General features: G+C 43.6%; 1 protein-coding gene and 1 long non-coding RNA gene across 5 annotated transcripts; both read right to left on the bottom strand.

Annotated features, from left to right (window-relative positions):
• Nucleotides 1-4,647: 4,647 nt before the first annotated feature.
• LOC119274749 lies at nt 4,648-13,155 on the bottom strand. 4 transcript variants are annotated; one of them, XR_005135306.1, is made up of 11 exons: nt 13,021-13,155; nt 11,370-11,519; nt 9,763-9,851; nt 8,489-8,635; nt 7,735-7,889; nt 7,149-7,316; nt 6,835-7,033; nt 6,532-6,639; nt 5,699-5,833; nt 5,514-5,591; nt 4,648-5,064 (listed from the first exon to the last, which is right to left on the bottom strand). It is a non-coding gene; the product is annotated as an uncharacterized LOC119274749 (long non-coding RNA). The 4 variants fall into 4 exon arrangements; XR_005135307.1 differs by having other exon boundaries at nt 5,514-5,579; nt 8,486-8,635; XR_005135308.1 differs by having other exon boundaries at nt 4,648-5,059; nt 8,486-8,635.
• Nucleotides 13,156-14,343: 1,188 nt separating this feature from the next.
• On the bottom strand, nt 14,344-24,408 carry LOC119279302. The gene is made up of 5 exons (XM_037560590.1): nt 24,347-24,408; nt 20,384-20,863; nt 20,140-20,293; nt 19,457-19,571; nt 14,344-14,455 (listed from the first exon to the last, which is right to left on the bottom strand). Exons 1-5 carry the CDS (start codon nt 24,406-24,408, stop codon nt 14,424-14,426), a joined length of 843 nt encoding a protein of 280 aa, XP_037416487.1. The 3' UTR covers nt 14,344-14,423.
• Between the last annotated feature and the right edge of the window lie 1,553 nt (nt 24,409-25,961).

The following is a 25,961-nucleotide window of genomic DNA, read 5'->3' on the forward strand; positions in this document are numbered from 1 at the left end:
AGGAGTGATTCTTTTGAGTACCTGATTGACAGAATAAACCAGTTGGTCATCGGATGGAAGGAGAAGTTACTCTCCTCTGGCGGTAAAGAGACACTTATTAAGGCTGTTGCTCAATGTCGGTGTCAAAACCGGCGAATCTCGGGTAGGGGGTCCCGATCTGTACGTCTAGGCGGATGGTAACAGGAGACGAGGGACACGATGTTTTTACCCAGGTTCGGGCCCTCTTGATGGAGGTAAAACCCTACGTCCTGCTTGATTAATATTGATGATGTGGGTTACAAGAGTAGATCTACCACGAGATCAAGGAGGCTAAACCCTAGAAGCTAGCCTATGGTATGATTGTTGTTCCTCCTATGGACTAAAGCCATCCGGTTTATATAGACACCGGAGAGGGCTAGGGTTATACAGAGTCGGTTACAATGGTAGGAGATGTACATATCCGTATCGTCAAGCTTGCCTTCCACGCCAAGGAAAGTCCCATCCGGACACGGGACGAAGTCTTCAATCTTGTATCTTCATAGTCTTGGAGTCCGGCCGATGATGATAGTTCGGCTATCCGGACACCCCCTAGTCCGGGACTCCCTCACTCAAGCTATGCCGGTTTTTGCGATGTCGGTGTTCAAAATTCCGAAGAAAATTTGTAAAGGAATGACGGACGCGATAGCAAAGTTCTGGTGGGGTGATGATGACAACCACAAGCGGATTCATTGGGCCGCATGGTGGAAACTCTGTGTGCCTAAGGACAGAGGAGGACTGGGGTTCAGGGATTTTCATAGCTTTAACCTTGCCCTACTTGCTAAACAAGTGTGGAGGTTGCTGGAAAACCCTGAGTCTCTCTGTGCGCAGATTTTGAGGGCCAAATATTATCCGGATGGAAAGTTACTAGATGCTAAGTTAAAAAGTGGGAGTTCATATACATGGCAGAGTATTTGTGCTGGTATTAATACGTTCAGGAGAGGAGCAATTTGGCGCATAGGAGATGGGTCACAAGTGAATATATGGTCTGACCCTTGGATTCAAACGAGTGTGGATGGACGAATTATTACACCAAGAGGTACGACCTTACTGACCAAGGTTTCAGAGTTGATCGACCCTGTCACCGGCCTATGGGACCATGAGCTGATCAATAATGTGTTCTGGCCGGTTGATGCCCATCGAATCTTGTCAATACCTTTGGTGCCGAATGGCATGATGGATGATTTCGTGGCTTGGAGATTTACAAGGAACCATATCTTCTCGGTAAGATCTGCTTACTACATAGAGTGGGATCATCAATTTGCTCGCTGGTATGAGAGAACAGAGGGATAACCATCACAACGGCACCCGGATTGGGCAAATATGTGGAGCTCCCAAGTCCCAGCGAAGATAAAGATCCACGCTTGGAGGATCCTACATGGTTTTATTCCATGTCGCGGGGTTCTGGTGAACCGGCATATTGGCACGGATGATAGCTGCCCCATGTGTGCAGGTGGATTTGAGGACATCATGCACTCACTGTTTACATGCCCGAGAGCAGCGGAAATTTGGAGATGCCTGAAGCTAGACAGATTCATTGAAGAAGCTTGCGCAACGGACAGGGCGGGAACGGCGGCTCTGGACTATATTCTATGTGCACCACGGCGAGTGAGCCCATTATCGCATGCTCCTGCCCAAGCTCTCATCTTAGTTGGAATTTGGTATATTTGGTGGGAACGACGACAACACGTTCATGGCGAGGAAGTGCAAGTCCCGGCGCGGTCAGCTCTGGCGATTGCGGCGCTGACTACTAACTATCTTAAGGCCATGAAGAAAACTGTTGAACCAAGAAAGAATGTTTGGACAAAGCCGCTCGAGGGCTTCGTGAAGCTGAATGTAGATGCATCATTCAGGACACAGACCCTCCAGGGAGTTGTTGGTGCAGTCCTAAGGGATCACAAGGGAGGATTCATTGCGGCGTCCAATGAACAATTGGAGCATGTTGCAGATGCAGGGATGGCGGAAGCCTATGCACTTCGACACGGACTGCTACTGGCGCAACAACTAGGGATATGTAAGCTTGTGGTAGAGTCCGATTGTCTTGAGGTGATAAATGTCATGCAGAACGGAGGATTCACGGCTTCAGGCGCAGCGGCGATTTATTCGGATTGTTTGGTCCTTGTAATAGGTTATACTTCGATCACTTTTGTTCACTGCCCTAGGGAGGCAAATTTTGTAGCTCACGACCTTGCTAGGTTGGCGGGTCCATCACCTTCATTATGGGTCGAGGAACCGCCTGATTTTATTGTAAAAGGCTTGGTGGACGATGTAATTGTTATTTGATCTAATAATGTGATCGAAGCTTCAAAAAAAAATGCAACTCTATGTCCGGATGCGTCCTTTGGGCTGCTGGAGCCGGGCATCAGTTAGAGTCGTAGTCCAACAAACACACGTATAGTATTAAATTTATTTTCCTTTAGTAGATATTATACAGTATATATGTGTATTAGATTTCGCGGTTCCATCAGTTCCCCGTGGACCAAGTTTTCCAAGTGACCCCGCAAAAAAAAAAGTTTTCCAAGTGACGTCCATAAAATAAACTCGGCCTCTTCATAGGCGAAAGCCACAGGACGATCGATGGCGGAGCACGAGCAGCCCGACTGGCTCTCCAAGATCCCCTTGGACGTCCTGAATCTCATCGCGCAGAGGACCCGCAACGCCGTCAAGGGGCTCACCACCTTCCGCTCAGTCTGCCGGACGTGGCGCGCCGCCGTGGAACCAGCACCGCGCCTCCTGCCTCATTCCCCTTTGAACGCCACAGACGTCCAAGACGGTTCAGACTACACGCTCGTATTCCCCTTGTCGCGCGGGTGGTCTATCGTCGTCGATGCCCGCGATCTCTCCAGCCACCTGTCGCACCTCGCCACGGGCACCACGGTTGCCCTGCCCAATCTCAACGCTGTCTGCGATGGCGGCGCCATGTCCGAGATCAAGCATCTGGTTTATCAGCACCTCTCTGATCTAGAAGTGCTTTTCTCTTCCGAAGATTCAGCCGCAGAGTGCTCCGAGCGAGAAACAACTCCTCCTGATGTCGACGGAGCAGATGATGCCGACGATCAATCCATAGATCAAGACGTCCAGTCTTCCTATGACGACATCTCATGCCAAGACCAAAAGGAGGACTATTTCCCAGATATAGAAGCGCCTTCATGGCATGGCAGCAAGGCTGACCTGACGCCATTGACCAAGACCTCGCCATGCATCCACGATGTCTTTGAGCAGAGGGTGGATTTGCGACGGCACAACAACCTCACGAGAAGGAGAGCATCGCCTCACGAGAAGTCCTAAATCGCACACGCACCCCGCACGCGGATGGATGACTATCTCCAACATATATAGACATGGTCTTAGAAGGCATGACGGAGCCGCCATGCCGTGGATCAATGAGGTGGCGCAAGCCGGAGCCTGGCTGACCGCTGGACTTTCCTAGGGCCTTCAATGACATGTTGATGATGATTCATTTCCAAGAAAGAGAATCATTAAGTACATGTGGTAGTGTGTCTCTGAAATGCATGCAAGCCCATGCGGGAAACTCTAGGCTGGGGCCCTCCAGCGAGGAGGGAGAGCGACTTTACTTCTTCAGGACGACCAAGAAAGAAAGAAAGAAAGAAAGAGATCTGGCATCCACAAGGTGACTTTTGCAAGTGCCGACCCGTTGTCACGACGCTGACCTGACCCTGAGGCTGAAAAACTGAGAAGGTGTAGCTTCACGTCGAGCCAAAGCAAAGCAAGAAGGCCAAGTCCAGTAGTAATAATCGATGGGCACTCTTGTTTTCTCTTATTTCAAAAGAAAAGGGAAAAAAAAGACAAGCTCAGTTGATCTAGAGCTTGTTATTTCTATGTTATTACTAAATTTTAAGCCTTCTTTGATGTTGATGGGCATGGGGCATATATGCTAGCTAGCGCTTACCAGCAAATGGACCATAGCCACGCAAGCGACAGCAAAGACAAGTTGATTATGTGATCAACTATAAACCAAGATTTGCTTTTATTGCATCTTTCAAAGACATACAATAATTCTCATCAACCTTGCATACGTTCACTGGTTGATGTTTACATTTACCCACACGCCTATTAAAAGTTTTGCTAATGAAAACAACAACTCTCCAAGAACATATGCATCACCTCACAAACAAGCGGACGAAACAAACAAAAGACACCTTGGTAATGCCCTCCAAGGAGGCGATCACAAAGCGGAAGCATTACCAGTAGTAATAATCGATGGATGTACGTGGGTGCTTGTGTTGTACAATTAATGGCATGTATGATCTCCAGAATGTGAATGTTACACGGACTTCAAGTTCATCCGTTTGTTAGCAAACTTTCCAAGTTAGTCAGTTATGCTCGTTTCTTCAAAGATGTCAACAACAACAAAAACCGGCGTTGAAGGGCACTCTGTTTTCTCTTATTTCAAAAGAAAAGGGAAAAAAAGACAAGCTCGGTTGATCTAGAGCTTGTTATTTCTATGTTATTACTAAATTTTAAGCCTTCTTTGATGTTGATGGGCATGGGGCACTCTCTTTTCTCATATTTCATAAGAATATCAAACAACCAGGTACATATATGTGATCAAGTAGGTGACAGCAAATGGACCATAGGCGCGCAGGCGACAGCAAAGACAAGTTGATTATGTGATCAAGTAGGAACCAAAATTTGGTTTCATTGCACCTTTCAAAGACATACAATAATTCTGGTTGATGTTTACATTTACCCACACCCCTATTGAAAGTTTTGCTAACGGAAACAACAACTCTCCAAGAACATATGCATCACCCCACGAACAAGCAAACGAAACGAACAAACAAACAAAAGACAGCTTGGTAATGCCCTTCAAGGAGGCGATCACCAAGTGGATGCATTTCACCACACTACCTATGTTTCCAGTTAGTATTAGTGTACATGCAGATGATTGCACCAAAGACAGATCCACGCTTCACTCATGGAGTCACACCCATCAGGGAGCCGCTCGAGTTTTGCCTGTAGAACATACGCCGGCATCTTGTTCCTGGCCGTCAAGCAGAATCATGGTTGCATATCGTACAAACTGCCCTGGCAAAACAACAAATAACAACAACTCAGTTGGTTACTATCAACAAGAAGAAAGGATTGCACGCAAATTCACCCGATTCAACAGCGACATTATTCCATGAGATGATTTCCATGCATCAATACCAGGATTTCTAGATGTTCCCATCTTTCTCCATCTCCTTCAAGTACATACACAGGACACTCATGCAATGTATCAGCCCCCAAAAAAAACACAAAAGGAGACGATTTTATTTGTTACAACTCAAGCAAACCAAGGATGATCAATTCTAAAATTCATTCATGCACTCCAAATCAAGGATGATCCATCACCCCAAACCAAGGATTATCAAACTCATCCTACCAAAGCATGAAAGCAACAGGTTCCACAACTAAAATCAAACACAGCAGAGCTAGCTGTTCACCACGATTCTAAAAGCAAGAAGCTAATCGAACACCACGACAAAACTAACCTGATGAATCTAATCCAAGAAAGCCAGCTTTGAGTACTCGTCGCAACCGATGATGAAGATGGCCTTCTTCAGGAAGATCTTGAACAAGAACACATCAGGCACTCGCCAAAAAATGATCAACACCACCAGAAACACAAAACGACGAGCTCAAATTTACAGATACTAGAAATACAAAAGAAACCTACTGATTTCCCATAGACCAAGCTCCATCGATCACTCTTCTCGCCCAGGATGCGATCACTCCGGTCCACCATCACCAGCATACATATCTTCGACGTGCCGCCTTTTGGGATGGCCCAAAGTTTGGCACCAAGTCGCCACTGCCATAATGCATCTATGACTATGAGGATGAATTTTGCCTAAGGACAATGTTAACTAAGTACTAAGAACAATATGCTAAAGATTTCCGGAAATCTAATGAAGAGTGTATCTATTAAAAGTTTAGAATGACACGCCATCATTATTTCTAGTCAGCTTGTTACATGGCCATCTACTTCAAGGAAAGGTGTCTGCAGATATATCCTACTCACTTCACAATACAGTAAAGAAATTTTAGCTCCAAACGGAGAAGAAGTAATGCCATTTGAGAAATGAACAATACTGGCGCATACAAAATATTACAAAGAGGCATCTAAAACAAAATTTCACTACCCATCTACTGACCACAAGATTATGCAGTTGGGAAAACATCAATTTCATATATAGAAGGAACTACTCTCACACGATTTGTTTACCAACATCAAAGAATCAATATAAATTATCATCCCTGAGCATCAGGGAGGGAAGGTGTAAACACAAAAGGGGACACGGGCACCTCTAATCAAGAGACCAACTGATTCTATATTACCAAACAGGAGAACATGATTCATGTACATCGAAAGAGAACATTAATATCCAAAATAGCACCTCACATTATTGTGAGTATCGACAGGATGGTATGCCTTCGACATGTTAAGGCGAAGGTAGTAGTTATGTTATTACAAATTTACTATACATAAAGGTTGATATTTTCACATACCTGTGAAATTTATTCTTTAAGCTTCAAACTGATGAATTCATCTGGTGCTCTCTTCACAATCATGAAATGGCCCTTCTGGACCATTAATCGTCTCCCCCCAGCAAGGACCTGGGTGAAGATACTAAATCAGAAACACACAAAAGCACCACTGAAATACTCCCTCCATAAACTAATATAAGAGTGTTTAGATCACTACTTTAGTGATCTAAACGCTCTTACATTAGTTTACAGAGGGAGTACATGGTATTCTGCAGCACAAACTGAAGGTTCGATCAACATTTACTTCAGTAATGGTTCAAGCACCTGTTTATTGTGAGCGAGAACAGGATGGATGTCATTTTCTTATTTAAGCACAGCCGTTATAGTTGATCCCGAAAGGTCCTTTGGAACGTGATTGCTAAAATCTAGAAACATCAAACGACTATTCTGATGAGGGCATGTCATCTTCTTGAGAGTTTTGAGCATTCTTTCTGAACATTGACCAAAACTGGCTCCTCCGTGCCTGCAAGCAGCCACCACACATCAGAAACTCATCTAACAACACACCAAAACAATGAGCAGGAGAAAGGCAGTAGGGCATGCCACAAACGAAGAGGGTAGAAAGATGAGTTTCGTACCTGCTCGTGTAGTTCTAGATGAGCATGTAGCCCAGGTTATCGACGGCACTGACGAAGAGCTCATCCTAGGCCCATTCTCCTTGCCGTGGCCGAGTTTAGCTGCGCCGGAATATATGGGTGATCATAGGGGACGCCCTCAGGTTGAGAATGTTCATCTAACCATTTACTCTGTTGTCCAACAAAAGAGACCACCAAAATCAAATATCACTCAGCCAAGCAAGCACAATTAAATCGAGTATTTACATTATTCAAGCCATCAAAGATATCTTGAGATTTTTCATCCCCTATGTGCATAGTACCAATCAAATTAACTCTCCAGATTATGTTTACTCTAGCTGTACAACATAAAAGAAAGAAATAGTAGGCTGCATAAAAGAAACAAAAGCCCATAAAGATTCTGGACCAGCATAACACTCCAGTTAAATAAAATTCAAGCTCTTTGTATTGAGGGAATCGTTTAAGCCACTTTGTGGAAGACATTTATGCCAAATGTGGTGGTCCATGACCAAGCCTCTTTTTACTTGTAGCAATATAAACACTTGCAGGGGAGGGGTTCCAACGTAAGCCCAAATAAATTAGAGCTTACCACCTATGTCGAGGAGGAAGAATAATCAAGGCCACCGGATGGGCAGGGCAGGAGTCATCAGGAGAGGCCACCTTGGTAGCATCCGATCCTCGCCAGATTGGAGCAGCTTTTCCTTTCACCAGATGGTAGCAAAGAGCACACAACCTGCGGTGTTGCTGCAAGAAAAAGCATCATGTAATCAGGGAATGCAATGAGTTGTTAAGGTACTAGACTTCAATACACAAGATCAATTCTTTTAAAAATACACCATGTCAAATTATACTGAATGCACAAGAAACAAAATCCCATAAAGATTCTAGACCAGCAAAATTCTCCAGTTAAATAAAATTCACGCTCTTTGTATTGAGGGAATCATTCAAGCCACTTTGTTAGGAAGACCGATGAATAAAATGGGTACCGATATGAAACAAGAAGGGTTGTAAGACTGGAAACTAACGACTACAATATGAGTGTAAGTAGCCGTTCAAGGATCCAATTCATCGAAAATAAAATACTGCTAAACACAAGCAGTCGACTTTGTGCACTCAGCCAGTGGAGGTGAGCATCAGATAAAAAATTGTTGAAGGTACTTGTTTTGCACAAGTGTGGTGGGACTTTGCATCTACCAGTTGGTCAAATTTCATGGCCAATTGCAAGATACAATGATTTGTGCTTATGTGGTGGTCCATGACCAAGCCTCTTGTTACTTGTAGCAATACAAACACTTGCAGGGAAGGGGTTCCAATGTAGGCCCAAACTAATTAGAGCTTACCACCTATGCTGTGGAGGAAGAAAAATCGAGGTGACCGAAGGGGCAGGGCAGAAGTCGTCAAGAGAGGCCACCTTGGTGGGCATCCTCACAGATCGGAGCGGCTTTTCCTTTCACCAGATGGTAGCAAATAGCACAAAACCTGCGGTGCCGCTGAAAAAGCATCACGTAATCAGTGAATGCAATGAGCGGTTAAAGTACCCTTCAGCAAACATGCAATCCAGTAAGCATGAAAAGGTACTGGACTTCAATACATGAGATCAATTCTTCCAAAAAAACACACTATGTCAAATTATACTGAATGCAGGCACCAGTACCATAATTGTCTATCCAGGAATATTCAAGCCAAGAAAAAAGAAACCTATATAGCTAGATTTCCGAGCAATCAAACAAATTCTCATCTAGCCATTTACTCTGTTGTACAACAATGACACCAGTGATCAAATTCAAATCTCACCCACCCAAGCAAGCAAAAATTAACCAAATATTTAAGTTATTCAAGCCATCAAGCAAATCTTCAGCGTACCATCTCCTATGTATACTCTAGTTGTACAAGATAAAAGAGATAATAGACTGCACAAATAAAAGAAACAAAAGATTTTAAGAAACTGTTAAGATACATACATCTTCCAAACCAAGCTGGAGTGCAAGGTACAGTGCACTATCAGAAGGTTGGCAAGAGAAAATGGGTACTGTAGAAACTAACATTGTACTCCAAAATAGGTGTAAGAAGCAGTTCAAGGATCTAATTCATCAAAAATAAAATACTAGTTGACACAGACAGTGGTGAAGGTGATCATCCGATAGTAAATGGTAGGTAGTCAAATTTTATGACCAATTGCAAGCAAATCAACCAGCCTTGAGTTGTCTAGGTTTATTTCCTTAATTAGGGACTAGCTTTCAATTTTTTATTAGAAGAAATAAGAAGACAATTTCCATGAGCCGATACAAGACAGCTAAACCCCAGTTTATAATACAGGAAACAAACATGGGAAGGCTCTTTCATAACTCAATTGAAATGATGATACATATGGGCGAAACAAAGCAATTGACTTATCACATATGTTATGATCCATGACCAAGCCTCTTGTTACTTGTAACAATAGAAGCGCTTGTTTGTTTAGCACTAAAACCGCAGAAATCGAGATGCACAAATGTAAGCCTATATGGCATGATGGCCAGCGTAAAATTCAACACGGTTCAATGCTCATGAACACAATCAACAGAGAGAGAGAGAGAGAGAGAGAGAGAGAGAGAGAGAGAGAGATTTTACAAACCACCTTGTGTAAGTCAACGCAGCAGCGGGGGAAACTGTAGATGGCGGCGAGTTGCCAAAGATGGGCGGCTCTTGCGGGCCGTGGATCTGCAGCTGAATATGGTAACCACGTAAGCAATTCAAGAGATAATTGACTATAAGATTTTGTTACAGAAACAACAAGTTGCTTGAGAAACACATGATGTACACATAGACAGATACAGTACAACTACAGACTAATCCACCAGAAATTCAATTCACTTTCAAAAATGTTAATTTGATCTCCATCAACATCTTGATGTACCCAAAGTTACTGCCTTGTAAAAGAAGGCAACTAGCAATAGCTCCCTACTAAAAATTATACTAAAGCAACGACAAGTAATATGGATCGGAGGAAGTAATAAACATGCAGAGCCTAATAGCAGAGTGCAATTAACTAAGATCACTGAGATGAATCTTGTGTTGGAGAAGTAAACTGTGTGCTAGAGCAATCTACTACACTATGTGACAAGATTATGAAGAGTGTGTTAGACTAGAACAGGGCGGTGAGGTGTGATCCAGTTTAGTCCACCAAGGATGGAAGCGCTAACCAAACAATGTCGATCCCGTAGCAATTTTAGGTGATATAGTAGCAGTGCGCTAAAACAGGTACAGACTGAAATACCATTAAGTAGCAAAACAACATCCTTAGCTAGCACGTGACCATCAACAACACACGCATCATGCAGAAATAAGGGGCATACTCAGCCTTGAGTTGTCTAGGTTTCAAAAAAAATTAGGTACTAGCTTCCGGTTACTTTTTAGAAGAAAAAGTAAGACAATTTCCATGAATGGATACAAGACCCAATTATTTCAAGTACAAACCCAGCTTATATCAATGATCTACTAGCGTGTGATCATCAATCACACAAGCATCATTATGTAGCATCTAAATCAGTACTGGAGTTCCGGCAGAAGATAGGCCAGAAGCCACTTCGCACATAGAATTTGGAGACTACGTCGATTAACAGTAGCAACTAGGTGAGAGCTAGAAACTAGTCCACTGTGTGAACAGGACCCGATGCGAGTGTCTAGAAACTATACTAGAGCAGAGCAAAAAAACTTGGGGAAAATAAAATACTGCTAAACACAAGCAGTCGACTTTGTGCACTCAGTCAGTGGTGAAGGTGAGCATCAGATAGAAAAATGTTGAAGGTGCTTGTTTTGCACAAATGTGGTGGGATTTTGCATCCACCAGCTGGTCAAATTTCATGGCCAATTGCAAGAAGCAATGATTTGTGCCAAGAAAGCAGAGCTTCCGGTTTAACAACCAACCGATCAGCTTTCAGTAATCTAGTGAAACATGGGGCAGACTCAGCCTTGAGTTTTGTAGCTATCAATTCTTTAGAAGAAAAAAGAAGACATTTTCCATGAATGAATACAACACCGCTAAACCTCGGTTTATAATACAGAAAACAGACATGGTAAAGCTCTTGGAGTACTCAATTACAATGATGATACACATGGGCAAAAGCAAAGCATGTCACTTATGCCAAATGAGGTGGTCCATGACCAAGCCTCTTCTTACTTGTAGCAATACAACCACTTGTAGGGGAGGGGTTCCAATACAGACCCAAACAGATTAAAGCTTACCACCTATGCCGGGGAGGAAGAATAATCGAGGCCACCAGAGGAACAGGGCAAAAGTCGTCGGAAGAGGCCACCTTTGTGGGCATCCTCGCCAGTCGGAGCAGCTTTTCCTTTCACCAGCTGGTAGCAAAGAGCACCCAATCTGCGGTGTTGCTGTAAGAAAAGGCATCATGTAATCAGGGAATGCAATGAGCTGTTAAAGTACCCTTCATCAAACATGCAAGCTAGCAAGCATGAAAAGGTACTAGACTTCAATACACGAAATCAATTCTTTCAAAAAAATATACACCATGTCAAATTATACTGAATACACGCACTAGTACCATAATTATCTATCCGGGATTATTCAAGACAAGAAAAACGAAACCTATACAGCTACGAGTACATTTCCAAGCAATCAAACAAATCCTCATCTAGAAATTTACTCTGCTAGACAGCAATGACACCACTGATCAAATCTCACCCAACCAAGCAAGCAAAACTAAATCGAGTATTTAAGTTATTCAAGCCATCAAGCAAATCCTTCAGCTTGCCATCTCCTATGTACACAGTACCGACCAATTAATTGTCCACATTATGTTTACTCTAGCTGTACAACATAAAAGGGACAATGGACTGCATAAATAAAAGAAACAAAAGCACATAAAGATTCTATGGACCAGCATAACTATCTCCAGTTAACTAAAATCCAGTTATCACCATTGCTCAAAATATCAACAGAGGTGTTTGAATTCAAATAAGCAACACAAACCGGTGAATCAAGGAACAAGATATTTACAACTGAAATATTAAGAAATTGTTGAGATACATATATCTTCCAAACCAAGCTGGAGTACAAGATACAGCACACACTCAGAAGTTTAGCAAGAGAAAATGGGTGCTGATATGAAACAAAAAAAAGGGTTCTAAGACTAGAAACTAACACTTTACTCCAAAATTGGTGTAAGAAGAGGTTCATCCAAAACTAAAATGCTAGCAAACAATGACAGTGGTGAAGATGAGCATCCGATAGTAAAAGGTAGGTAGTCAAATTTTATGGCCAATTGCAAGCAAATTAACCAGCTTTCAGTACTCTGGTGGAAATAAGGGGCAGACTCAGCCTTGGCTTGTCTAGGTTTCAGTCCCTTAATTTAGGGACTAGCATTCAATTCTTGATTAGAAGAAACAAGAAGACGATTTCCATGAACCAATACAACACATTTAAACCTCAGTTTATAATACAAGAAACAAACCTGGGAAGGCTCTTTCAGAACTCAATTGAAGTGATGATACATATGGGCAAAAACAAAGCAGTTGACTTATCACAGATGTTGTGATCCATGACCAAGCCTCCGGTTAAAAAGGACAGACCCAGTGCATAGAAGCTCCCACACAAGGTGGGGTCTGGGGAGGGATTATAGGAACCTAGTCTTACCCCTGCAAAGTGCAATGCAGAGAGGCTGGTTCGAACCCAGGACCTCTTGGCACAAGTGGGGAGGACTTCACCACGCGCTTGTAAGAGAGCTTGTTTATTTAGCACTAAAACCCTAGAAATCGACAAGCACAAATGTAAAAGCCTATATGGCACGATGGCCAGCGCAATTCAATGCAGTTCAATGGGAGAGAGGGAGAGAGAGAGAGAGAGAGAGAGAGAGAGAGAGATTTTACAAACAACCTCGTGGTTCAAGGTGAAGACATATTGGGCTGCATCTCAACCACCTTGTGGAAGTCAACGTAGCCGACGCGGGGGCGGGGGCTGTATGTGGCGGCAAGTTGCTGAAGATGGGCAGCTCCAGCGGGCCATGGATCTGCAGCTGAACATGGTAAGCACAAAAGCAAGTCAAGTGATGATTGACTACTAGATTTTGTTACAGAAACATTACGTTCACATTATGATTCCCCGACAGTGTTGCTTGAGAAACACCTGATGTACACAGATAGATACAGTAAAACTAAACACTAATCCACCAGACATTCAATTCGCTTTCAAAAATGTTAATTTGATTTCCATCAACATCTTGATGTCAGGTAGTGTACCTACAGCTACTGCCTTGTAAAAGAAACAAACAAGTGTACATGCATGATGGCCACTGGAGAGTAGAGACTGGACACTGGATTGGCATATATACTAGCCACTCTTCTACCATGCTCCCTACACAGCGATAGATTGTGCTACTATCAATGCAAGGTATTTTAATTACTGTCAATTGCTCAAACAGAGCAACAGTCGCTCCACACCAATAACTAACAAGAGAGGCAAACTTAAACCTTGATGAAGCCATGGCTGTTCCTCCTACCACAAGCCTTCTCAAACATCCTTTCCTTGGAGCACACGTACATCTTGATGTGGTTTGTGCGGCACGCCAGGAGCCTTGCCAAAGTGCCTCACCGCCTCACGAGCATTCTTGGGTCCCCTCAAGAGGATCTACAGATGCACACATTTGCAAATATAAGAGTTCATTCCCAACACTACTGGAAGGACTATTAACACAAATAGCTGAACTGTGTTTCTAGAATCAATTTTGAAAGTACACTTCGTCTGCACACCGCTGCCACCCCATTCTTGCATGAAAAAACAAAGCCCAAACTGAGAAGGTAACGACAAATGCTTTAACGTCACCCAACTATATCAATGGTAACAATAAGCTTCCAATAAAAAAACCTTACGTAAAAGGGAAGAAGGATCATTCTAGGAGTGGAAATTAGCAACATTGCACAGTGCCAACCATTAAAATCCAACACGAAAAGAATGCACCAGTTCATCTCTTAATCCTTGAAGTAGGGGGTAATAAAGAAATATAATCAGATTCAACATCTATTCTTTTCAGCATGCGAGAATTCTACTTCAGACGCATGCAACATAGCTCCTATGTCTCAGTCTCAGTAAGTACTGCCTATACAGTGCTCAAACAGAGCAATAATCGCTCCACACCAACAACAACTAACAAGAGAGAGGCTGGCAAACCTTGAAGCCACCCCTGTTCCTCCTACCACAAGCCTTCTCAAACTTCCTTTCCTTGGAGCGCACATACGACTTGGTGTGACTGTGCGACACACCAGGATCCTTGCCAAAGTGACTCACTGGCATTCTTGGGTCCCATTGAGAGGATCTGCAGGTGCACAACTTTGCAAATATAAGAGTCCATTCCCAAGACAACTCGAAGGACTACTAAGTACTAACCACTGCATAATGGTAACGGGAAATCGTGCTCTGAAACTACTGTGCTCAGATTACCTATAACGCTTAGCTCATATCACAAATGACGTACAGAGGAAAGTCTTTGGGATTATAGTAAGCATGGTGATATCTCAGGATTAAGCACTCATTAAAATAGAACTCTTAAATAAGGTGCCTATCAGACCTACCAAGTGGTATTCACGACATGCACATTCCTGGGTTGCAATGGCTGATTTGTTCTTTGTCAATATACAATTGAGTTACTTAAATTTATTTTACTGACAACTGTTACTCTGCAAGTGTCTGTTTTGTCATCACCCAGCATCCAGCAAGTTGATCAGAATGAGCACAATGATATTTTGATTCTTCATTAAGTTTTGGGGGAAGATGGTATTTTTCGTTGAAAAAACCTGGAAAATGTTCTGCTAATGTTTTTCTAAGACTCTGCTCCCATGTGAAGTGTTTTGAGTACTCTGCACCTGTGGTGATCGTGGGTTCAGGAAAGAATTAAAAAATGAGAACTGAATGTTTTTCCACACAACGTCAGGTAGCATTGGCATTTGACAGGTGCATTAGAAAATCAAAAAACCAACATCAATGAAATCAATGAACAACATGAAGCATTATGTATTATATGCAAATATTAGTCATTAGAAGGTTAACCACGAAGAGATAAGCCTGATATGAATTCTGAATTTGGGGACCAACTGGGATCAGTGCGAGGGCTCAAAATTCAAAAAAGAATCTCGGAAGAACTGTGGGGTAGCATTTAGGGAAGGTAGCAACTTTTGTATTTAGTAACCCACATACATACTGATGTACTCTTGACAGTGGACAAGAGAATTGTGTATCTACTCTCGACAACAAACTTAATTCTTCAGGAAGATGCTTCAGAAGTGGATTTCGTAGAAGAGCATTTTCTTGTATAGCTATTAAATCTAAAAAAGAAGAAACTACACAAGAGGGGTGCACAGGAGATTGTGATGAACGGAAAATCTATATGATATCTAGTCTTAATTATGAGCACATCATTCAGTGAATTATGTTGTTATCATCCATATCAACTATATAATAAACCAATCTACTCTATTCAAACAACACAAACTAATTTTCTATTCATCTTCCAAGAAAGTAACCTAAAATGACAACCGATCAGACAAACACAAGCATGAAGTTGGAGAAGATGATCTAACCATACTAATTAGGGATATGTTAATTCTAGTACATCACACAGAAATGTTCCCTGATAAGGGAAAATGCAGTTGAGTCCCATATACATAATATAACCATTGCCCAATAGATATATTTAGTACTAACAAGGGATTTGTTGATTCTTGCTCATTACAGTAAAACAAAAATCGTCTGATGCACTAGTTGATAACAACATATAATTGAGTTACCTAAATTTATTTTACAGACAAACGATTAATACTACCATGACCATGTGGACATGCAGTTTAGAGCTCAATCTCAAAGTCTGACAGAAAAAATACAGAGAGAAATCTTTGAAGAACAGGAATGTTGCAGTCTAGTTAATTTGGGTCATAGCAGTGAGGTCTACAGTCTAGTTACATGAGAAAAGACACGCCAAATTTATCATTCATCATTGACACAAAACAAGTGCAGTCTATAAAAACTGATCCCTATATGACCAAAATCACAGCAAAATGAATTATCTAGGAACCACAAACTGCTCTTCGTGTACTGCTGCACAGTAATTAAGTATACCACAGCTTGATGGCCGTGGGCACACAAAGCATGAGAAAATATAATCACTAGCTCTTGGTACTCGTATATTTCAAAATACACAATACGTTCCTCGAAAATATTTTGTATCAATGCTGCTGACTATCTGAGAGCTGAGAATCAAATGTTAAGGCTGTGGATTGTTTCTTAAGACGAAAGAGCTCGAGGCTGAACAGATTCAGAGACTCGAACTGGAGTTGTGTTTCAACTTTCAAGACAGAGGAAAACAAGTCTTTGAAGAAGCAGCATGAAGAGTTGAGAGTTGAGAACGAGTACTACAGGAAGACAGTAAGCTCTACATGGAATTCTACTCGTACCCGTGTGCCTCTAGATTAATTGCTTCATATGCAAATTTGTAAAATATGGTTGAATAACCAATGCCGCTGTCTTGACTACTGAGCTAGCTGTAGATGTTATTTGTATTACAAATTACTTTTCATTCTGCCTTAGCCCCTATATTCCTAGGGCAATCACATTTACTTTTATTCAGATGCTATAATGTATGTGTTAAGCAAGCAGCCTCCATAGTGAATATTCTCATTGACTAGTCCCAAAAAATTGATATGACTAGAGTATTTTAATCTTTACAATGTAATAATTTTTAGAAGTTGCAGACGACTGGTCCTGATGGTATTCTTTATTTTACTGCTAGTAAATCATCCATTTAGCTATGATATCACCATGCCATGTCCTCTATTGAAAACATTGTTTCGACTTACAAGCAGTTGCATATATTTATTACTGACTAGATCCTCTTGTGTACCAGGCAGAGCCAAAAAAAGACGAAGGTTGTGCCAGGTCTGTAAGGAATGAGATTGGAAAGGGAATGCCAGCTCCAAAACATAACATCATTCACACGATAAAATGTTTCTAGATGGCTTTGGAACTACAACCAACAAAAGGTCACTGGAAGAATCTAAACAAAGTTTCCTCATTCACATAAACTAAAAAGAACTTGTACAACCAGAATAAATTGCCCCTATGACTAACAGTTCATTAATCCTACAAGTTGTGCTGCAGGGTAACATCTCATCCTCAACTTGACAGTGTTTGACCTTGCAAAAATCAAACCAAATGTATCATTTTTCCTCTGCAGTCGTTCACTTGTTAGACTTGATAAGATGACACTAGCTGTGGTATGAGAACTAGCACAGTGAGGCAAAACTGAACATCATGTCTCACTCAATATTTCTGCACTATACTACTGGCTATGGCGTGCAGTGTACTACCAACAACATATTGCAAATCGCAGCACTACAGGGAGGACATGTGTGGAGGCAGAGTGAGACGCACCTATGGTCTCCATCGTCGTGGAGGTTGATGCCGTGGCTGCGAAGGATGGCACAGACGTTGGTGCGTTGGGGATGCTCCTCGACCTTGTGCTCCAAGTATTCGAGGCAGAAATGGTCGATGCGTCTGCTCCTGCCCAAATTACATACACCACTGCACGGATTTCAGAATCAAAACCAAATCAGATATGCAAGAGAGCAGTGAGAGGGAGAGGGAGGAGGGGGCTTACCTGAAGGAGAGGGCTTTGCTGCGGACGAGGAGTAAACTAATTTTCCATTCATCAAGTGGAACTGATCTTCCAAGAAAGTAACCTAATATGAACAACCGATCAGACCAACACACACATGAAGTTAGAGAAGATCATATAACCATACTAATCAGGGTTAAGTTAATTCTAGCTCATCATGCAGAATGTTTCCTGATAAGGGAAAATGCAGTTGATTGCCATATATATAATATAACCATTACCCAATAGATCTATTTACTACTAATCAGGGATTTGTTAATTCTTTCTCATTACGGAAAAACAAAAGGCTTCTGATGCACTAGTTGATAACAATATATAATTGAGTTACTTAAATTTATTTTACAAACAAACGAGTAATACTAACATGACCATGCAGAAGTGCAGTTTAGAGCTCAATCTCAAAGTCTAAGGGAAAAAATACAGAGAGCAATCTTTGAAGAACAGGAATGTTGCTGTCCAGTTAATTTGGGCGATAGCAGTGAGGTCTATAGTCTAGTTACATGAGAAAAGACAGACCAAATTTATCATTCATCGTTGACACAAAACACGTGCAGTCATTGTAAAATCTGATCCCTATATGACCAGAATCACGGCAAAATGAATATCTTGAAACCACAAATTGTTCTTCGTGTAGTGTACTGCTGCACAGTAATTAAGTATAGCACAGTTCGATGGCCATGGGCACACAAAGCATGAGAAAAGGCAGAGGAGAGAACCCGAGTAGCTTACCTATGCCGTAGTCAAATAGGAAGTGGACATCCGAGGCGGAGGGGGGAGCCGCAAGGGAAGCGTGCGTCTGTGTGAGCTGAGCCAAAAAACGGAGCTCCAACTCCTTATCCGTCTCTTCCACAAATAGGTGAACATGCCCTTGAGCACGCTTTTGCAGGACCTCAAGTAGGGAGGTGAAGATCAAGAAGTGAGTCCCCGCTGAGAGTATCAAAGTTTGAATTAGAAATGCTAGTTGCTGACTAGGCAAGAGGCTATGCATTGCAGGCAGTAAATATGTACATGGCTTGGAAAGAAAACTACTTCCTGCAATATTACCAATCCACTCAACCAATCTGAAACATCAATATTAAGAAAACCCAAAGGTAATGAAGCGTGTGAAACAAATGAAGAACTCAACAAAGTGCTTCCAATTCAATATGCAAAATAATATATGGTACTTCCAAGTCAAAAATTGTTTCGCTTCAGTTAAGTATTCTGCCAAACAAGAAAAATGCCGATAGACTAGAGCTCCTTTGACAAAAGTAAGTGTAAACCTTGAGCCTATTCCTTCAGCCTATACAGAAGTTTAAGAGCCTCAATATAACACAACAGAATCAGAACAGTGCATCAATCATACAAGTTGTACTGCAGAGTAACATCTCATCGTCATCATGACAGTGTTTGACCTTGCAACAAATCAAACTAAATGTATCAGTTTTCCTCTGCAGTTGTTCACTTGTTCAGACTTGATAAGTACTCCTATCAAACTAGCTGTGATATGAGAACTAGCAGAGTGAGGCAACATTGAACATCATGTCACAATCAAAGCACTCAATATTTCTGCACTGTACTACTAGCTACGGCATGCAGTGTACAACTAACAACATATTGGAAATCACAGCAGCACAAAGATGACATGGGTGGAAGCAGAGTTAGACGCACCTATGGTCTCCATCGTCATGGAGGTTGATGCCGTGGCTGCGGATGATGGCCCGGACCTTAGTGCATTGGGGATGCCCCTCGACCTTGTGCTCCAAATATCCGGGGCAGAAGTGGCCTGTATGCATACGAGATATTATAGAGATACCGCATGGTTTATTTTCGCATATGCAAGTAAGAACCAATGACGATCTTTTTGGCGATCGATGGTCATTATTGGGTTTGCAGCTCTGAAATAACTAAGCCTAGTAAACGTCATCCTAATATTCGAGCATCAATCAGTTTGGCTTTAGTTCCACCTGCCAAGCCAGAGTTGGTTTGGTTTGGCGTTCCAACCCAGTTCCGACAATAGAATGCAGTTCAAGATAACTGCTTTACTATCTGGGTTTTGCCTTTGCTTTGCGTCACCGAACATCCTTGCAGTTTTCACTCATTCTGAAATATAAACTTCTGGAAGAGATTCAACGCAGAAACTAATATACCTCGTTTTCTGTCAGAAGACGCTGAAATGTGCATCTTCTTTCAGAAGTTGTTGACAGATTTGTGCTGTGGAGCCAACTATGGCAGGTACTCAATATTTCTGCACTGTACTACTAAGTAACCATGGCATGCAGTGTACTACTAACAACATATTGCAAATCACAGCAGCACAGAGATGACATGGGCAGAGGCAGAGCTAGACGCACCTTGACATGGTCTCCGTCGTCATGGAGGTGGAGGTTGATGCCATGGCTGCGGAGGATGGCCCGGACCTTGGTGTTTTGAGGATGCTCCTCGACCTTGTGCTCCTCCAAGTATTCGAGGCAGAAGTGGTCGATGCATGTGCTCCTGCCCAGATTACTTACATACACCAGAAGTGCACGGATTTCAGAATCGAACACAAATCAGACATGCAAAGGAGAGAGGAGGGAGAGGGAGGAGGGGGCTTACCTGAAGGAGGAGGCTTTGCTGCGGACGAGGAGTAGGACGCGGTCACGCGCGACCTGGTCCGCCGAGAGGTCGCGCGGCGAGAGCCACCGCCGCCGGTGAAGGCGAGCAGGGGTGAGGGAAGGAATGAGCGACGAATAAGGAGGGGAGGGGTCGCGAGTTGAGCAAGGCGGCCTCCGGCGACCCGTGGCGGGGACGGAGCCGGGGACGGAGCCGACCTCCGTCGAGCCCCAGGCCCTGGACGACAGCGTTGGCGGATCTGAGCCGGAGCGCCACGGCTGCCGCTGGCCTACTCGCTCGCTCGATCTCCCTCTCGGCTTCTCTTCTCTTCTTTCCTGATGAGGGAAGGGGAGGGGAGGGGACGGAGAGAGGCCGGCGGCGAGGTCCAGAGAGACGGGGAGTGGCCGGCGGCGGCGATGTTGGAGGGAGCGGAAAGGTTGGGGAGGAACGAGGATGAGTCGGGTGAGTCGGTGGGGATCTCTTCTAATGGAGCAGTTGGTAGTCTCGCTTCCAGGTTTTTTTCGTTCCACCACTTTCGTCCGGTTTTTTTCCGTAGATTAATCGTCGTAGATTTTTTTCGTCGCCTCCCCCACTTCATCGGTTTATTTTCACTTAACCCTCTCACACAACGAAAAAAACTGAACGGATCAGAACTTTCCATATTAACGCAAATTATTTAGTAATGTCTTTATGTAAAAGAATCAATCACAATCAATCTCTAAAGATCAAATCTAAATTAATTAATCTTCATATTGTTTCCTTTCGAATCACGTCCATAACTTTCCTTCCTTGTTTGGGCAGAAACTATTTGATAGCAGAGATTAGGAAGCTTCCTATGAGTGTAGTAATAGGAAGTATTCTTTTTCTTGATGATTCGTTTCCATGCATGATGATAATAAATTAGGGATCCGGCTTGCCTGCTCCCTCTCCATGCTCCCATCCGTGCTCCCACTTCATCCTACGGCTGTTTTTTTTTTCTTTTTCTAATCTAATCATCTCCCCCCCTGATTTTAAGGGGGTGGGACCGGACCTTATTTTGTTCCAATCAAATTAAGCCACGTACGCGGGAGCACGGATGGGCACACGCGAGGGGAGCAGGCAAGTCTCGTCCGTAAATTAGGCCAACATTCACCACTATTTATCAACGTCATCAATCGTATCCATTCCTACCAGTTTTAAGGGAATCTGCTCGCTATGTCTTTTTAAGGGGATCCGCTCGCTAAGTCGTCGTCGCACGTTATTTTCACAAACAATCTCTATTCCTAATGGAGCAGTTGGTAGCCTCATACAGTTTATTTTTGTCCTCCTCTCACCTCCACTGGTTCTTTTTCTCTCCACTCTTTCCTTGCAAGCCAATAATTTCCTAACATACAAAAGATCACGAATCTATCTTTCCTTACCCGAACCAATCGCGCCCTACATCAGGGCATTTCTTTATTAAGAAAACTAACACGTAAATCTTAACGCATTGTAAATAAATCCCGTTATGGACCTAATTAATTTATTATGGAATCTATACGTGGTCGCATTGGTTCTTTTTCTCTCCACTCTTTCCTTGCAAACCACTAATTTCCTAACATACAAAAGATCACGAATCTATCTTTCCTTACCCGAATCAATCGATCCCTACATCAGTGCATTTCTTTATTAAGAAAACTAACACTTAAATCTTAACGCATTGTAAAGAATTCGCGTTATGGACCTAATTAATTTATTATGGAATCTGTACGTGGTCGCATCCCTCCCCTCGTGAAAAAATCGCATCCATCTCCCGTTAAAAAGGAAAAGAGAACATGAACGATCAATCCCACACCATGCATCTCAGTAGCAAAAAATCGCCCCCGCCTCTGCTACTGCGCCTCGCCGTGTGCCCGGCTCGACCCATGCCTCGCCTGCATGGCTGGACGCCGCCGTCTCCACCGCCACGTACAAGAAAACGGTGGGCAGAACCATCCATTCAAATCGCACACCCCCATCCTCCTCCGCAATCCCTAGCCCTGCATCACCCTATCGCTTTCTCGCCTCTCTTTCCCCTTGATGTAGATGGTGCCGAGCGGCGGCCTCGAGCACCGGCAGTGTCGCCCTCTCTATCTTCGTTGCGTCAGAGATGGGCCGAGGCTATCGTCGGTTCGCCGCCCACGATTGGGCTGCCTCCGGTTGTCGCGCACCACCGGCTCCACCTAACGTGCCCGACCCTCTCCGCTTTCGACCTTCTGGCGACCATATCCCTCCGCGCCTTCATCCATCATCCACAAGGCCACTCCCTGCACTCACCCTCCTAAATTCTCCATACCGGCGGACAATCACCGAAGATCCAAGTTGGCCGGATATCAATTTTCTTACATGCTTTCTTTACCAGTTGGTGATGGGAATGGGTTCCAACTTCTCTCTCTGACTGTGGATTCGCAGGCAATAAGCGCTTCTACATGCATCCTCCTGTCGGTCCCTAAAGTACCAAGGCAAATGGTTGATGTTGCGTTTGTCTAGGATGATATATGTTGGCTCTGTTCCAGTTCATCCGAGCAGTTCCGGTACATCGTGCATTTATCTTGCCAGTAATGTTCTGTGATGCTCTGATGCACTTTGGGAATTGTTTATCTTGTCTTCAGTGCAGAACATTTGTTTATTAATGCATGAGAAGAATCCTTGTTACTACCTTGAACCTGTTTTATAATCCATATTGTTATGCACTAGCGCGTGTGCGTGTGAAATAGATGGATTATGGTCCCGTATCCAATAAGATGGATATGTGTGTGTGTTAGAGAGAGAGGGGGGGGGGAGAGGGGGAGAGAGAGTGAGGAGGAGGGAGGGAGAGAGTGTGTGTGAGAATTTGATGGTAAAAAGGTCGCCAATGTCACTTGATATGTATGAGAATATTAAATGTAATATTAACATAATTGATATTGAACTCTTAAATTTAATGTGGCCCCGTTGCAACGCACGGGTGTTCTTCTAATCGAGTTGGTTTCGCTGACATAGGTTCCTCGCTTGCTCGCTAGCTCATTGGTCAATCTAGACGTGGCACGGATCGATGTCCCTCTTCGCACGATCTCAACCGTTTATCCACATCCGACGGAACACATAGGGCTGATTTGGTTTTCTTTTCTCGGTATTGGGCGTGCCGGCGCGCGCGGCGCGGTTTGGGGAGGTGGGGAGTTAATTTGTTTCGGTGGGATAGGAGAGGTCTCCTCGCTCGCTCGTTTATTCGTCAATCGAGACATGCCACGGATTCATGCCCCTCTGCACATAATCTCAACCGTCCGTCCACATCCCACGGTATGATTCTTTCTTCTAGGTATTGAACAGGCGGTGTGGTTTAAGGAGAGGAATAAATTGGAATGGGTTGGGTAGGAAGCCTCGTTTTAATAGGGTAGACTCTTCCGATTAATTAGCCGGCCTCGATGAAAATGACAGTAACACACTTGTTTACTGGGTGCTTCGGTGCCCAGTTATTTGGATTTGATTATTCCCAATGGAGAAAGGCCCATGTGGGTGGCGGCGTGTAATGTTACATCATTTTTTTGTGACATGTTGCTATCACGAAGGCATAAAATGAAAGATGACACCAACATGAAAGTTTCTCAACTTACCAAGAGGTGTAAAAGTATTTTTTGTTTCATCTCAATTTAGAGGTGGAACGACGCACACATGTAGCTAGGTGGCGCCGTGCTCGCCAGCTGCTCCGATCCTCTGGCGTAGTACTACGTCCGTCTAGGTGAATAAGTCATTCGCGTAGTTCTAGGTCATCGATTTGAGGAATTAAATATGTGTTATATGTCATGAAAAGTATATCACTAGAATTCTACACAGATGTAGTTTCTAAATATATATTTTTTGTTACATATAATACATATTTAAATAGTTAAATCGTCGACCTAGAACTACGTGAATGACTTATTCACCGAGACGGAATGGAATGTCGGTCGCCCTAGAGCACCCACGTCGGCCGGTCATTGGGCGCGAGACCTGCTTCCCACCTCACCAAAGAGACCTGCTTCCCGGACGCCGAGCATGGCGTGGAGCGCCATTCGTCCCGAACAATATGTGTGCACGTAGCAGATGAGAGACGAGAGAGCAGTACTGGAGCTCGTCCATGGCTGAAAATACGTTTTTTTTTCTTCTACTACTACTTTTTTTTTGCAGAAATTAGAGCATCTAGTCCACCTCGCAAAAATAAAAATAAAAATAGAGAGAGCATCTAGTCTAGAACCAGAGTGGGCAAATCGGGTCCCTGCACGTGCGTAGACGCATTCATGGGTAGTGATTGGTCACCCCTCAAAAGTCCGCGTCCACAACTACGTCCTCCATAGCAAGTCCTTAAACCCATACTAATGTCATGCAACGTTAAACTTGCACACGTAGTTAGTTTAACAGAGACATTTCATTGGATTACCAAAAGTTGACATGTTCTACTAAGTACGCATGATACGACAATGGGGGAAGCTCATCCCACCGTCTTCGTCATGGGAGTAGCGGCCGAAGACGCAAAACAGATCGAGGCAGAACTTCTCACTGCCGGAGCTGTCTGATTCGTCGGCTTTGCTCCCTTGAGAGGGCGTGCACCGTCCTCCTTTGCCACATCTTTAGGATGCGACACGGTGGGCTTCCTTGCTCCTGTCCAGGTCGGCGTATGACTCCGCCTTCACGGCTTGCCATGCCCTCACCGTCGCACGCCAGTTGGGCCATGAGGTGTGCCGGCTTTGACCTCCGAATTGGAGCCCGCTGCCACCGGGACGAGGCACCACGACAGGGATTGCGGCGTTAGCCGACGGGCGCCGCACCCGGCTCTGTGGCGGTCATGCGCCTCGAGCCGCTGGATAGGGGTGGGCAATAGCCCATTTGGCGGACAACGTATGGTCTGATTATTAGCTAAGGTTGAGTGATTGATGCAATCGTCATTTTAATTAATTATTACTTTTGCGGCGGGGAATTGAAGGGCTGCATGCCGCGACGTGACGTGGATCGGTCGGTAATCCGATTCCATCGAATCCAAGTGTAGTTTATCCAGGGAAGGGAAGGGAGGGTAGATCGATGCGTAGTAATACGTAGGCGTGCGTGCATGAAGTTGAAAGTAGGAGTAGCTAGCATGGCTACGTGCACGCACCCCTCATCATCAATCAAAAAAAAAAAAGAGGAGGAGGCTACGTGCAAGGCAGAAACGTTTTTTTGCCACGGAACCAAACGCACCCTAACAGGTAACCATCCTTTGCTAGTTAGTCGTTACCCAGCACCCTGAAGTTCACATGAATATCAGAGACTAAACAAAATCAAGTGCAGCGCAGACATCTTCATGTTCTGCAGCAAATCCAGTTCTAAGTAACCACAACTCATATAGATGCAACAAAGACACTAGAAGCAACAAAAGGTATCTTCATTTCAGCTCAGGACAGGAGCAGATTCTATCTAATCTAATCCTTGTGGGTGGGGTATTAACATTACATAATTAGCCGAGTGTTAGTTGGGATCATATCATTCCTCTTGTTCAGAAGAAGCAGAAGCACGCCACTTCACTCCCGCCCAAAGGATTCAGTACGAATAATATATCAACGGCTTAAAGTTCAGATAAACACCAGAGGAGGCT

The sequence above is a fragment of the Triticum dicoccoides genome, chromosome 3B (assembly GCF_002162155.2).
Source record: "Triticum dicoccoides isolate Atlit2015 ecotype Zavitan chromosome 3B, WEW_v2.0, whole genome shotgun sequence".
Classification (NCBI taxonomy): domain Eukaryota; kingdom Viridiplantae; phylum Streptophyta; class Magnoliopsida; order Poales; family Poaceae; genus Triticum; species Triticum dicoccoides.